Raw genomic sequence first — 16,204 nt, forward strand, 5'->3', positions numbered from 1 at the left:
GTTTAACTCGCCCCTGCCCCATCTTTTATTTTTTTTTGGTTGCATGGCTTATGGGATCTTAGTTCCCTGATCAGGGATTGAACCCTGACCCTTGGCAGTGAAAAGTGTGGAATCCTAACCACTGGATCAGCAGGGAATTCCCTAAAAGCAACCACATTTTAAATGTTTAACATACATTTTAAATTGAGTTTAAATCCTTATATTTAATTACTTTGTAAGGAAACAAAGGCATCTTGACCCTTTGTGAAATTAATTTTTCAACTTTATATATGAAAATGCTAGTTATAATTAGTCTTCTAGAACTGAAATCCCAAGATTTTTACATCTCAAAGCAGTTTGGCATTATTAGACATTTTATGTTGTCAAAGAGTACATCAGGAGTTTGATGTATTAGGAGCTGATAGATTATAATCAAGAAATACCTAGACACAGGAGGAATTTGTGTTGTATATTGATAGGACTACTTGGAAGGTACTAAATAAAAGTATGATTTTCTGGGATAAGTATGTATTTTGAATTTGCTATTGAAATCTTTAGTTCATTAAAAATAAAGAGGTAGGATTAGGCCTTACGTTTCAGATAATGATAAGCAGTGGTACAGACATAGTAATGAGTAAGAAGGAGAGAATTGAACATTAGGGTACTGTTAAGAAATTTATGTGAAAAATAGTTCTGGAATACACGTTTGAAAAGTAAGCTGAAAAATGTAGAGCAGGTACTGTAGCAGGATGCTGTAGGATTTTAGTATAAAATGACATCATCACGGTAGTCTTTGAATGGGAAGACATAATCATTGTTTATAAAAACAAGTTGGAATGATAAGCAGAGTACCGTTTCCCTATGAAAAGGTTAAAGAATTGTTAGAGACTCAAATGGGCTAATGATCAGTTATTGCTGTGAACAACTGATAGTACTATAAACAGATTAAAATAGGAAACTAGAAGGATTAATAGTAGTGAAAAGATCGTGACAGTATTAACACTGAATTCTTTTTAGAGTTTTTATATATGAGCACAAATTTATGGTAGAACTGGAATGAACCTGAGAATTTGATGTTAATGACTTTGGTGTATAAAATTACACACTTCTAAGGTATTGCAGAACTAGACCATAGGCAGTTGATACTACATTAAATATTGACAAATATGTGTGTACTCACCATGCATCAGATGCTGTTTTAGGCACTAGGTAGCTAGCATGTAGGTGAACATAGTCCTGTGGCACTTGACATTGGAAATAGGGCCAAGGATTCAAATAAATAATGAATGTGTATAATATCCTGGATGATGGGAAATTTAATGAAGAAAAATAAAGCTAGAATAGTGGGAACTGAAAGTTAGAGAGGAATTTTCTAACCCACTTCACTCTCCAGGATTATAACTCTTTTACTGCTCCTTATCCCTGTAAATCTTTTTGGCCTTCAACGCCTCTCTATAACTTTGCACTGACAGTGTGTCCTTGGCACCATCTGTACTCTGGCCTGGAATGTACATACAACAATACTCTAAATAGAAGTAAATTGCAGTAGTATAAAACTGACAGTGGATTTTGTTTATCTGAACTACTAAGTATGCATTTTCCAATTTTGTATACTTTTTTCTTTTTTAAAAGGACACTGTCAAGTACTTTTAAGTGTTTATTTGTCATAAGAACAGTTACCTGCTTCTATTATTTATTTTTGTTTTTATCAACTGCCCTTTAGTATTCTTTGGAATGGGATATAAAGAGGTTTTTTTATTCGTTTTAAATGACCGACGTTAAAACTCTAGAAATAATAAATATGTTTACTGCTCCTATTTTTCGTCTGTAAAACAGTAGTGTTTTATGGAGAGTGTTTAAAAATTTTAATAATTAGCTTGTGATTCAGCTTTATTATGTTGTGGGTTTTTTAAGTTTGAAGTTTAATTAGGTTAACTGAGAAATCATTTTTCTTTACATACAAGTGTATATGACTTAATGAATTTTTATGTATTCCAAAAAAGTAGATTTAGTTGTTGGTATTCCATTAATATTGTGGATAAATTTCAATCAGCCTTTATTTTTAGTGACTTGAAACCTAAGTGGCTATAGCTATTTGTAACTTGTTTGTTAATATAACTGAAAATTTTGTTAGTGGTTTCAATATTCTGGTATTGATACTACTATGTATAACATTAGTTGTTGTAATTATGTTTTAAATTAAGCTTCTAAAAACAAATGTAGGTTTTGTGTATGATGTTAGATGTTTTTAAACTAAACTTCCAAGAACAAATACAGGGTTGTTTTTTTTTTTTTTCCCCATGTTTTCTAGTTTCTTTTTTCCCCCATGTATTACAGCCACACACATAAGTAAATGTGTGAGAGTTCCCTTTCAACTTTAATTTTATGTTATACCGTATAGGAATTAGTAGGATGAATATTTTTTATTGACTGCCTTTTTAGTTTAAGTGACTTATTTGAGGAGTGACTTTGCAGAAAATATTTGCTGACCATAGTTGCTTTGTTGTAGGAGGACTGACAAATGGTAGTGGTCGATATATCTCTGCAGCACCTGGAGCAGAAGCAAAATACCGAAGTGCTTCAGGCACTTCCAGTCTATTTAGCTCCAGCAGCCAGCTCTTTCCTCCTTCTCGGCTTCGGTATAATAGGTCTGATATTATGCCTTCTGGCCGAAGTAGATTATTAGAAGATTTCAGAAACAACCGCTTCCCAAACCTTCAACTTAGAGACTTGATTGGACACATAGTTGAGTTTTCTCAAGACCAGCATGGTTCTAGGTAGGTGATTATGATTTATGGTGCTTTCCACTGCATTTTTGCTTTGAAAGAGCCAAGATTTTTCTTGACCAGAATTATTTAACCTGTATAAAAATTGGAATTGTTTAAAAAATAAATATCCAATATGGATTTTTCTTTCATATGAGGCTAAACTATAAAAATACAGATATTTAGTTTTTATGGTTCTTCAGTTTTCTATAATAAAAAATAGTAATGCTCTTTTATTGGATTATTTTTATTATATTGACTGAATACATTTAACTTCTTTAAACTTCCTTTTGAAAATAGTGCTCTGAATTACATTTATGGACTTGTGTCCCTGATGTGTATACTTGTCTAAAAAAATGTTTAAAACAAAGTTAAATGCTTTGTGTTCCTTTACATTAAACAGGATTTGTGTGTACTATATTTGAAGTACATGCAAATTAGTGTTCTCAAGATAATACACAGAAAAGAAAATAGTATTCAAATTCTAACACATTTGCTAAATTTGAGATATCTCAGTAATAATATAATTATTAATAATGAATAACCAGTAATATCATTTTAGTGTTTTTATTGATTATAATACAAACAGAACTAACTTATGCATTAAACATCCATATGTCCAGATTTTTGCCAGTCTGACTAGAAGTTTTAAATTAAGGTGTTAACAAAGATATGCTTCATAACTTTTGTTCTTTTTATTTTAAATGTATAGGATGTATTAATACTGTTTCTGGAAATGACTATATGGATATATGTTGGGGTGTGTTATATTCCAGTCAGACACAGATTTTGCAGGAGCTTATTATTAATATACTGTCATGACATTAAAATGTTTCCCACATAGATTCATACAGCAAAAGCTAGAGAGAGCTACTCCAGCTGAGCGACAGATGGTTTTTAATGAAATTCTACAAGCAGCCTATCAATTAATGACAGATGTTTTTGGCAACTATGTCATACAGAAATTTTTTGAGGTAAGCATGCATTCATGTTTGTTCATGCTGAACGCTTAGAAAAGCTCTGAAAGTTTATTGTTCATATAAAGTTTATTTTCATATAAAAATATATACTTGGGAGAAAATATGTACAGATTCTATATCTAGAATATATGAAACTCAACAACAAAAAGACAGCTCAGTTTTAAAAAGGGACAAAGGACTTGAACCCACATTTCTCCAAGAAAGATACTCAGATGTGCACATGAAAAAAAGCTCAACACCGTTAATCATTCAATTCAGTTCGGTCGCTCAGTCGTGTCGGACTCTTTGCAACCCCATGAATCGCAGCATGCCAGGCCTCCCTGTCCATCACCAACTCCTGGAGTTCACTCAGATTCACGTCCATCGAGTCCGTGATGCCATCCAGCCATCTCATCCTCTGTCGTCCCCTTCTTCTCCTACCCCCAATCCCTCCCAGCATCAGAGTCTTTTCCAATGAGTCAACTCTTCGCATGAGGTGGCCAAAGTACTGGAGTTTCAGCTTTAGCGTCATTCCTTCCAAAGAAATCCCAGGGCTGATCTCCTTCAGAATGGACTGGTTGGATCTCCTTGCAGTGCAAGGGACTCTCAAGAGTCTTCTCCAACACCACACTTCAAAAGCATCAATTCTTTGGTGCTCAGCCTTCTTCACAGTCCAACTCTCACATCCATACGTGACCACAGCAAAAACCATGGCCTTGACTAGACGGACCTTAGTTGGCAAAGTAATGTCTCTGCTTTTGAATATGCTGTCTAGGTTGCTCATAACTTTTCTTCCAAGGAGGAAGCGTCTTTTAATGTCAAGGCTGCAGTCACCATCTGCAGTGATTTTGGAGCCCAGAAAAATAAAGTCTGACACTGTTTCCACTGTTGCCCCATCTATTTCCCATGAAGTGATGGGACCGGATGCCATGATCTTCGTTTTCTGAATGTTGAGCTTTAAGCCAGCTTTTTCACTCTCCACTTTCACTTTCATCAAGAGGCTTTTTAGTTAGTCATTAGGGAGACGCAAATCAAAAACCATAGCTAGCTCCTTTTTATGTCTACTAGGATGGCTGTATTTTAAAATATAGAGAACAATAAATGTTGGTGAAGATGAAGAGAAATTAGAACTCTCATACATTGTTGATGGGAATATAAAATGGTGCAGCCACTGTGCAAGACAGTTTGGCAGTTCCTTAAAAAACTAAACATAAAATTATGATATAGCCCAGCAGTTCCATTCTAGGTATATACCCCAAAATATTGAAAACAAACACTTAAGTGAACTAGTGTTCATTTCAGCATTATTTACGGTAGCCTAAACATGGAAACAGTCAAAAATGCCCGACAGATGAATGTATAAACAAAATGTGGTATATACACACAGTAGAATGTTGTTCAGCCATAAGAAGGAATGAAGCATTTCATACATGCTTACTCGTGGATGAAACTAAGTGAAATAAGACAGGTATAGAAGGACAGACATTATAAGGTTCCATTTATGTGAAATACCTAAATAGACAAATTCATAGAGACACAAAGTCGACTAGGGCTTACTATTCTACTAGTAGACCTGTAGGGGAAAGAGTGGGGTTATTGTTTAATGAGTATAGTGTTTGTGTTTGAGGTAATGGAAAAGATTTGGAATCAAATTGTGATGACTGTTGCACATGGTGAGAATATAGTCAATACCACTGAAGTAAAAATGTTGTATTTTATGGTTAAAATGTTACATTTTATGGTTTCTATTTATTTTTTAAGTGTATGGTCTTTACACTAAATGAGAAGTTTAATACCTAAATGCTTTCTCTGTACCTACTTGCCAAATGTAATATTTAAAAATAGATTCAATAGACCGAAAACAGTGAGTTATTCAAGTTAACAAAGTAATAATCTTTTTTTTTTTTCCTATCAGTTTGGGAGTTTGGATCAAAAATTAGCCCTAGCTACTCGTATCCGTGGTCATGTTCTACCCTTAGCATTACAGATGTATGGCTGCCGTGTTATTCAGAAAGCATTAGAGTCTATTTCGTCTGACCAGCAGGTAATTGTAAGTTAAGACAAAATTTTTGTATTATTTTATCCAGTTTTTAAGTTTTATCTTACAGTAATCTTGGAGTGAAATGTTAACTATTTCCACAGACAGTGACCAACATATTTTTAAAAATCTATCTTAAACAACACATTCTTAATTAAAAGTTATAAATAGATCTTTGACCTGTCTTCTATTTAGTTCTTCAGCATCTTTTCTAAATGAAAATATTTGAGTACCTCGTATGTGTCAAGTACTAGGTAGTAGATGTTTCTGCTACCATTTATTCATTTGATTTTCTATAGTATAAGGGGTACATTTTACTATTTCCAGTGTTTATTTGGGTTACATTTATATTTCTGTTAATAAGAATAAATATTTTAACAACCAGTTGCATTTCTATATGCCAGTTAAAAAATGTATTTGCAGGAAATTGCCTGGTGGTACAGTGGTTAGAACTCCGTGCTTTCCCTGCAAAGGGTGCAGATTCAGTCCCTGGTTGAGGAATCAAGGTCCCATAAGCCACGCACCAGGGCCAAAAGAAAAAGAAAGTATATACAAACTTTTAAATGTTTCACTCAACAGGAAAAGTAGATTAAGCATCCTCTTAACAAGATTTACAGTTCTTAAAGAGGAGAACACATATACATTGATTAAATAGGAAATACACCATATTCTAGGATGGAAAGATCTAAGTGTTTTAAGTTTAAAGAGTTAAGTAGTTTAAGTTAAGAAAGGATTAGTGCAATTCTCATTATGTACTCATACAAATTTTTTTGTAAATGATCAAAATAAATTAAAAAAATTTTTGATGTGGAGTATTTTTAAAGTCTTTCTTGAATTTGTTGCAATATTCTTTCTGTTTTATGTTTTGGGTTTTTTTTGGCCATGAGTCATGTGTGATCTTATCTCCCCAATGAGGGATCGAACTCACTCCCTGCATTGGAAAGCAGTCTTAACCACTGGACTACCAGGGAAGTCCCCAAAATAAATGTTTTAATTATTTTAAATAGACAAGGATATTAAGGAGAGTAGGGGATGAGGAGAACTGCTAATCCACTAGATTTTTTACATTGTGAAGTATCACTAATTAATTAATATGGTTTATGCATTAAAACAGACTTTAAAAATAAAATTCATAACCTCCCATAGATACTGTTTTGTATGTAACTGGTTTATGTATTACAGTGAAATACAGTGAGTGAAGAAAACAATTAGTTCTTAAAAGGTATTGGTAATTAGTAAGTTTAGAAAGAGATTGGCTTTGACTCTCAAGCTACACACATACAATAAATTCCAGAATTAAAAACAATAATATATATGTATATATGTATGTAATCACAGCAATGAACATCTGTGAGAAAATAACATTATTCCTCTTGAGGAAATCCCAAGCTTTAGAGTCATTGAAATTGTGTCATAATGGAGAAAGATCAGTAGTTTGTATAGATATTTAGAGCTTCTCTGCTCTTAACTCTCAGACTGATAAAGATATTTTGGAAACAGTTAGAGAGCTTTCTGAGATGCTCTTCTCAGGTTATAATCTTCAGGTTTGCCTTGAATAAAATTTTTGAATTTTTTCTTTAAAAAATTATATTTTATGTCTCTTTAATTTGAAAATATAAGGCATTGGGAGTAAACTTTAGATGAACCAGTTCATGTTTGGATTTTTTTTTTGTGGGTGGGTGGGGGGGTCCGCTCTGCATGGTTTGCAGGATTGTAGGTCCCCAGCAAGGGATCCACTCCAGTACTCTTGCCTGGAAAATCCCATGGATGGAGGAGCCTGGTAGGCTGCAGTCCATGGGGTCGCTAAGAGTCATATAAGACTGAGCAACTTCACTTTCACTTTTCACTTTCATGCATTGGAGAAGGAAGTGGCAGCCCACTGCAGTGTTCTTGTCTGGAGAATCCCAGGGACGAGGCAACCTGGTGGGCTGCCGTGTATGAGGTCGCACAGTCGGACACGACTGAAGTGGCTTAGCAGCAGTAGCAAGGGATCAAACCGAAGCCCCCGGCAGTGAGAGTGCAGTCCTAACCTCTGGACTGCCAGAGAATTCCCTCCTGTTTGGATTCTTTAGTACATTTGCGTTTGTAAATTAGTCTTCTTATAACTAAACATTTGTGTAATATCTTGAGTTCAAGGATTCCTGTCAGAATACAACTGAGACTTTTTTGGGTGAGAGAAATTTTAAATATAAATACTGGAAATTCCTGGTGGTTCAGTGTTTAGGACTCTGTGCTTCCACTGCAGGGGACAGTTCAGTGCTGGGTAACTGAAAACTCACTTGCCATGCAGCATGTCAAAAGAAAAAAAAAAGAATACTTTTACACTAGGTGTACTCCATTTCTTCACAATCCTATTTCCTATTACACTGCTTAGGTATACAGATTATTGTGTGGTTACTTACATTTTTTTCCTAAGGATTAAGATGTGTGTTAGTGTGCTTGATAATCTCAAGTCTTAGAATTTTATGGGAAAAATAGTTAAAAGAAAATACACTGTAAGTAAGTTTAACCTTATTATTGAAAAGTGCAAGTGAAATAGCTCAGTCATGTCCAACTCTTTGCAACCCCATGAACTGTAGCCCAGCAGGCTTCTCCATCCATGGAATTTTCCAGGCAAGAGTACTGGAGTGGATTGCCATTTCCTTCTCCAGGGGATCTTCCTGACCCAGGGATCAAACCCGGGTCTCCCACATTGCAGGCAGATGCTTTACCGTCTGAGCTTATCAAATATAAATTGAAAAATGTCATCTTTGCCCATTAAATGAGCAAAGATCTAAAATCTCCTGATAATCTGTCCCTGAAGAAGGTATAAAATGTTAAAGGAAAATATTGAATCAAGTTGTGGCTGGTCCTGTGCCCACCCGTTTCCCGTGCATGCGCCACCGCTGCCCACCGACCCCTCTCCCCCACCACCCAGAATTGTGTAGCTTGAAGGGTCTTAGTTCCCCACTAGGGAGAGCCTGGGCCCCCAGCAGCAGAAGAGTCCTAAAAACTGGACCACCAGGGAATTCCCTGAATCAAGTTCTTTATTATTATAAGATTATTAAAAAGAATAAAAGTGCTCAATAATAATTTTTCATAATTGATATATTACATGAAAACTACATGGCTCTTCAGGGCTCACTTAGCTCTTTACCCTTTTCTGTGTGCTTGATAATCTCAAATACCCATCAATAATAACTACTTGGGGGAATTCCCTGGCAGTTCAGTGGTTAGGAGGCCACGCTTCCACTGCAGGGGGCACAGGTTTGTCCCTGGTTGAGGAACTAAGATCCTGAATGCTGTACAGCATGGCCAAAAAAATGATGATGATTATTATTTGTGGGAAGGGGTATGCTTAGTAGAGAAAAGTATAGAATTCTGACATTAGTTGTCAGCTGAGAAAGATGAGTGGAAGATATATACAGTGAAGACAGTTTAAATACAGCAAATTGAGTATCACTAGGTTATATTTTAGCAAATATCTTTTACATTATAATCCAAAATAGTTTAGTAATTCTCACCTTCAGTGGCTTCTGCTTATTAACACTTTTGGGAATTTTAAACTTTGATATATAAAAAATTGGAAACAAATTTTTGAATATACTTTTGTTTCCATCTCAGTGCTTTTATTCCTTTTATTTTGTTTGGTAAGGTAATTTAAATGTCTTCTCTTTCAGAGTGAAATGGTAAAGGAGCTCGATGGTCATGTACTCAAATGTGTGAAAGATCAAAATGGAAACCATGTTGTACAAAAGTGTATTGAATGTGTTCAGCCACAGTCACTACAGTTCATCATTGATGCTTTCAAAGGACAAGTAAGATTGACTTTTGTCTTCTACTTAGAATTTGTTAACACATTTTTTTTATAAATCACAGGATAATACCTAGTACTTTCATACAAGGAGATAAATACCGAATGTGTGTTAATTTCTGCCTCTTTCATAGAGTGTAAAAGTGAGTCAATAGATAGCTTCATTTTTGCAGCTGGAAAATGTAGATGAGTTTAATTATATTACTCTAAGAAATAAAGATAACTGCTGTTTGCGTTATAAGCCTGACAATGTTTTCCAAATTTCCTGGGAGAGGAGGAAGGAGAGAAGAAAACTTAAGATTGTAAAATAAAAGACAGAACAATAAATATAAATTAGTAACTAATACATAATAACTAATAGTGTCTGATTACAGTGTGCACTACCAGTACCCCACAATCCATTCTTTGTCATTATTACATGTCTTCCTTCTTCTGATTAGATTCCTTTTGATCAAAATATCTGTTAGCTCCTAAACTGAATACCCTGTTTCCCAGTCTTTGCCAACGTGGCAGTTGACATATTAAATGTAAATTCCCTGTTCTTGTATGTTAAATTAACTCAACATGTTATCAAAAACCTGTATAAACCAGTCGTTCCAAAAATGCCACAGATTGGAAGTTTATTTCTTTTAATTATTTTAAGGTATTTGTACTTTCAACTCATCCTTATGGCTGCAGAGTAATCCAGCGCATCCTGGAGCATTGCACTGCAGAGCAGACCTTACCTATCTTAGAAGAACTCCACCAACATACGGAGCAGTTGGTACAGGTATAAAATCCCTACAATTTGAAATGTTTATATACTTTTGCAAATGGTTCTGATTTTTTTAAAGGAAATATAATTTATTGTTAACACACTATAGAGTTAACACACAGTGAAACAAAAGCCTTTTGTATTCTCTTGATTGTACTATTGGATTTTTAGAAAAATAATACATATCTTTTTTAAGAATTACTGTCATTCCTGAATGACTTTAAGGAAATCAATTTTTAAATGTCTGCACTCAGGATCAGTATGGCAATTACGTTATTCAGCATGTACTGGAACATGGTCGACCTGAAGACAAGAGCAAAATTGTTTCTGAAATCCGAGGAAAGGTCTTAGCCTTGAGTCAACACAAATTTGCCAGGTATTGCATTATTTTCTCTTTCCAAGGGAAAAAGGTCTTTTAACACTGGCTTTTTAAGCACAGAAATGCGTATAGACTATAACATTGGAATATAATCTCTCTCTAATTTTTTTTAGTAGAGGCAAAAGGTACATCTAGAGTGTTGCTATTTGTTAAAGAATCTACATGACAAATTGGTTTGCCCACATATATTCCATTTTTGAAATCTGTGTTTGGAAAATTATTTCTTCCCAAGATGTGTGGATAATTGCACATTTAATTTATTTAGTTCATGCTCATGAAAGCCTCAGACCTTATTAATGACTTAGTTTCAACCCCAACCCCCCCTCCTTGAATTACGGGTCTTTGGTTTGTTTTTGTTTGGCCATACCACATGGCCTGTGGGTTCTTAGTTCCCCAACTAGGGATCAAGTTCATGCCCCCTGCATTGGAAATTCAGGGTCTTAACCACTGGACTGCCAGGGAAGTGCCGATAGTTTAATTATTATTTAGTTATAATTTTAAGAGGCCTGCCATTAAACCTGGGGATGTCCCATATGGATTCTTCCATGATATTAATTTCTGTTTTAGAGGTAACTGGAGAACTGCAAGAGAATCCTATTTTGATTCTTCTGCCTTCCAGTGCACTGAACAACTTCTTTCAAAAGCTAGAGAAAGTTTTCTGTAAAAAAATGACAAAATAATTTTCTGTTTATGTATTTTAATTTTTTAGCAATGTAGTAGAAAAGTGTGTTACTCATGCCTCCCGTGCTGAGAGAGCTTTACTGATTGACGAAGTTTGCTGCCAGAATGATGGTCCTCACAGTGCCTTATACACCATGATGAAGGACCAGTATGCCAATTATGTCGTTCAGAAGATGATTGATATGGCTGAGCCTGCTCAGAGAAAGATAATCGTGCACAAGGTAATACTATTTGTAGCACTTAAAATAGATGATTCAGTTTGTTCAGGCTACTCTTTTAACTTCCTTGGAATGTCTGAACTACAGAAAAAATTTAAAATCAGTGGAAAACTTTTGGCAGATGTAGGTATGCTGTACCCTTTTGTTAAGTTCTTAAGGTAATCAGCTCAATAAAATCACGTTCATTTCTCATATTTACCCACCATTTACCTAATCAGTTAAGCTGGTTTCTCTCTATCCTTTTTCTACAGTCTAATGATTCTGAAATCATTACTTTCCACAGGAAAACTTACTGTTAAAATGAACACTTTTGGTATTTTTGCCTTCTTGATTTTTAGACATCCCTGGTGGCCCAGACGGTAAAGCGTCTGCCTATAATGCAGGACACCCGGGTTCGATCCCTGGGTTGGGAAGAAGATCCTCTGGAGAAGGAAATGGCAACCCACTCCAGTACTCATGCCTGGAAAATCCCATGGACAGAGGAGCCTGGCAAGCTACAGTCCATGAGATCACAATGAGTCGGACACGACTGAGCGACTTCACTTTCACTTTCACTCTGTTTAAGAATATATACCTGTAACACTTTTTTCAGTCTTATTTTTAACTGCATTATTTATTTACCAATTTCATATTTAGGGCATTTCAGTTACTTATTTTTTAGTAACTATTCTTAGCAGTGTTTTATATCAACATCTTTGTATAATTAGATGGTTTTGTAAGGTATGTTACATTTTAATAGATTCTGCCAAGTTGCCTGCTTTCCAAAAATTTTGTACAGGTTTGCTTATCTGTCTGATATTTACCTGTTTATCATTATTTCATAAATGCCAGTTATTGCTTAAAAAATCTTTTCCAGTCGGGATGGAAAGATAATGATATGATTCCTCTCATAGGTATTTTTAAAACCATTAGGGAGATATTGAATATCTTAAATGTATTAGCTCTCACACATCTTGCTTATTCATGTCTTTTGCTCCATTTTGTATTGAATTTTTGTCTAGTTGCTTAGAGTTACAGAATTCTGCCCTCATAAACTTTGTAAGAATATACTACCCCATTAGTGATACTTCTCTGCTATATTTGGAGTTTCTCTGTTATTTGCATGCGTAATAGTTTATGGGAATAGTGGCTTGTTTTATTCATTAGACAATTTTGAAAGTAGAAGTTTGGAGAGACTGAGGAACAGAACTGCTTTTGCAAACAACTTTAATTGGATTTGAATTTTAAAATTTCAGTTATTTCTTCCAAATCACCCAGATTTGGGGGCAGTTTTTTTAGGAATCAGGAACTAAAATAACTTAGATTTCCTAAGCAGATTATTTATTTTTCAGATTCGACCTCACATTACTACTTTGCGCAAATATACATATGGGAAGCATATACTGGCCAAGTTGGAAAAATATTATTTGAAAAATAGCCCAGATCTAGGGCCTATTGGAGGACCACCAAATGGAATGCTGTAAAGGAAAAAAAGAAGATAATGTAACCATGTGAGAGGAACATTTCTTTTGTGAATTATCAAAACACAACTCGACTATGAATCTTCAAATTTTTTTTAAAGCAAAACTATTTATTGACTTTATTCATCCATTTGTAAATTTTTTAAGGTTCTTGTGTATATTTGGGGGTGGGAGGGTGAATAAATTATATTCAGCCCTGAGTGGAGACCTATCAGATTGAATTGCTGGCAAAGCACAGAATGCCTGTATATGATGTAATTGTATCAAAAAATGCTGTCACATATTTTGTAAATTTTTACCTTGTAAAGTCACAAAAATAGTTTTTAAAGGAAAAAGTACAGTATTCTTTTAATCAACTGGCTTGCAGTCTGGTAGGTCTACGGACCCCATAGCACAACAGGTTTATAGAGATGTATATAGAAATATAGTCCTTTTTTTTTTTTTTTTTGTCCTTTGTGTGAAGCCTTTTATAACAGATTAACAATCAACTGCATAAATATTATTAATATTTTAAAAAGAAAGTTAAGTTGTATTTTGGTAATTCACAAACTATCATGCAAATAAAAACTCAATTAAGAATTAAGTGATTTGAAAGGAGAAGAACTTATAGTATTTACAGTGGATGTGGTTTTAATCCAAATACTGCCCTAAAATGTCTCTGGCAATGTACAGAAGTATTGTATATACTTACATATGTAATTGTTATAAGGGGTAGAAAAAACAGAATCATGGTGACACTTCCATCAAGTTAAGTATGCTGAACGAAAAGTTAAGTTCCATTTTAACTTTTCAGTTTGGTTTGCGATGAGAAAGAGTGGAAATTTGTATATTGTTTTGCTTATAGAACTACAAGGACATGTTGAGAAAGTGTTGAGCTTTATTTTGCTTTTTCATAGTAGATTCAGAAAGTAGGAAACCTGATAGAGGTAAAAAGGGGCCACTGAAAAATGAATTTGATAGCTCAACATTTAAGCATGATTACATATTCAGATAGCTTTTTTTGCTTCCTATAAATATATGCATTGTGTGTGTAGTAATAGATGTAAGTTTACACTTTGAAAGCAAATCTTGTTTCAACGTTTATTATAAAAGCCTTGCTAATTTGATGGTGATGCTTTCTTTGGTTGTACAGGTGTATATTTGTAAACCTCAATGCTGTAAATGGAATCTGTTTTATCTCTTTGGGAAACATTGCATTTTGGTGTACATTTATGTCCCTGCCCCCTGACCTGGCATATAGTGTTGTATAATGTAAATTGATTTCTCCAAATTGAGAGTGGTTTTTTAAAATTTTTTATCTTTATATGGTTTCAGAAGTATGAACCAGCTTTCTTTTTATTATTGTGAAAAACATTTTGTTTTATAACATAGTTGTTGACTCTGTTAATATGGACATGCTAGGATTTGGATCACTTTCAAGAAGTCAGGGTATTGTGCATAATAGAAAGTATTGGACTGAGATATTTGATTACCATGGAGGCCAATGCTTTTTCCATCTTATTAAATGTGATGTGACTTTTTTTCTTTGTACAGAAGAGTACTGTATTTTTGAATAGCCTACTCCCAAGTAATTGCAAATCTGTATGATAACATTTTTTCTCTGGACATAAGACATAACAGTAACATGATGTACATTTACAAGCGGCCTTATGTACATTTCCCAACAATCTTTTTAAGGCAAAATTGTGACCATATGTGTATAATTAAAATCGTTTTTAATCCTTTGCCTATGAAAATATTTTGGAAAAAACTTGCTTTGTATATTCAGTTTCTGAAAGATAAAGAAAGTGCTTTGTATTTTGTTGAAGTCAGTATTTTGTATAAAACTTTTATGTTGACCCACTTATGTTTAGTGCTAAAAACTAATGAACCATGCTATCTCTTTCAATTGAATATGTAAGGGATTTTTTTATTGGAAGTCTGCAGAAGAATACCAGTCTTCTGAGCACAATAGTGAACATAAAGGTTTTTCACATAGCTGTTCATATCATGAACCTAAGAATAACGGCATGAAGTTTGGGGTGCCAGGCATAGTTTTTCATGTTTGATGTTGAGTTATTCTAGTTTTCTAACCCAACATTCCTTGTTGAGGCCATTAAATTTAACCACTTGTTCACTGTCCCTTCTCACAGTCACACCTGTTCATCAGCATGTCCCAGCCATAGTGACAGAGCTTTTTTGCTTCCATACAGGGCTGCTCCCTGCTGCCCTTCCTGCTTTGTTTTGCCAGCCTCAGAATGTCTTGGCCCTGTGTTGAACTTTTGTTCCCAGTATCAGCTCATGGTTTCAGGATCAAAGTTGTCCTTATTGGAGATTGGTGGTGACTTTCCTGGATTTGCACAGTTAAATTCCTCGTTTTCCTTTATCTTCTGTTCACACAGACAGATCATTTCTGCAGATTTAGAAAGTCCTAGAGAACAGCACATTGGGAAACTGGACCATTGTCTTGGATTCCTGATGTTCTTGTGTGTCCCATTATTAACAACCTAGTCTTCCCAGTATTTTAGGGCTTATCGTAGAAAAATATCTATTACTCTAGAAATTTTGGTCTGCCACTTTTGATGCCCACCTCTCTGATTCCACCTTTTAATAAATTGGCATGAGGTTTTGGTATAATCTGAAAATGACATTTTAGAATAAACTTAATTGGGCAGAACCACTTAGGCTTTACTCTTGGTTGTCTTTTGATATGAATTGTTTCCGGACCAGTTTGTTTAAGTCCTGGCTCTTATTGGTTCATATGAAATAATGTTATCTTCACTTCTTTGTATATTATGTATAAATTAGAAAATGAAAAAATGTGTGAATAACATTGTATGAAATAAATCTGGTCTTGTGTTTTTCTCTACATAAAATATCCCACTGTACCTCGATTACAATTCCCATTGACCATTCAAGTTTACTCTGATTTAAGGAAAATGAAAATATCTTTATCACATGGATGTTAGTCTGGGGCCAGTGATTGCACTGATGGTATGAATCCTGTCTTACAGTATTAATAATTTCTGTCTAACTACATAGACTCATGACACACTTCTTATGATGAAACTTTAACCCTGTTTCTTTATTGATAAAATGACACTTCAAAGTTGTTTTTGAGGATTAAATTAAATCACATATCTTTACCCACAGGTGTTTGTTTCCTTAGCACATACATGCACTTTAGGAGACTATGTTG

At 34.5% G+C, this 16,204-nt stretch overlaps 1 protein-coding gene across 5 annotated transcripts in view; it reads left to right on the plus strand.

Moving 5' to 3' along the window:
- PUM2 (pumilio RNA binding family member 2) overlaps window positions 1–15,874 on the plus strand; it is a 122,095-nt gene extending 106,221 nt beyond the window's left edge. For 3 of the 5 annotated variants that reach the window (XM_040224987.1, XM_040224989.1, XM_040224990.1), the window contains 8 exons: window positions 2,489–2,756; window positions 3,589–3,718; window positions 5,619–5,753; window positions 9,401–9,538; window positions 10,178–10,303; window positions 10,543–10,664; window positions 11,377–11,569; window positions 12,898–15,874. In XM_040224987.1, coding sequence (XP_040080921.1) covers window positions 2,489–2,756; window positions 3,589–3,718; window positions 5,619–5,753; window positions 9,401–9,538; window positions 10,178–10,303; window positions 10,543–10,664; window positions 11,377–11,569; window positions 12,898–13,029 — 1,244 coding nt within the window. In that variant the 3' untranslated portion in view covers window positions 13,030–15,874. The remainder of the gene's footprint in view (window positions 1–2,488; window positions 2,757–3,588; window positions 3,719–5,618; window positions 5,754–9,400; window positions 9,539–10,177; window positions 10,304–10,542; window positions 10,665–11,376; window positions 11,570–12,897) is intronic. The other 2 variants (XM_040224988.1, XM_040224991.1) reach the window with 1 other exon arrangement.
- The last annotated feature ends 330 nt before the right edge of the window (window positions 15,875–16,204 follow it).

The sequence above is a fragment of the Oryx dammah genome, unplaced genomic scaffold (genome assembly GCF_014754425.2).
Source record: "Oryx dammah isolate SB20612 unplaced genomic scaffold, SCBI_Odam_1.1 HiC_scaffold_25, whole genome shotgun sequence".
NCBI classification, from domain to species: Eukaryota; Metazoa; Chordata; class Mammalia; order Artiodactyla; family Bovidae; genus Oryx; species Oryx dammah.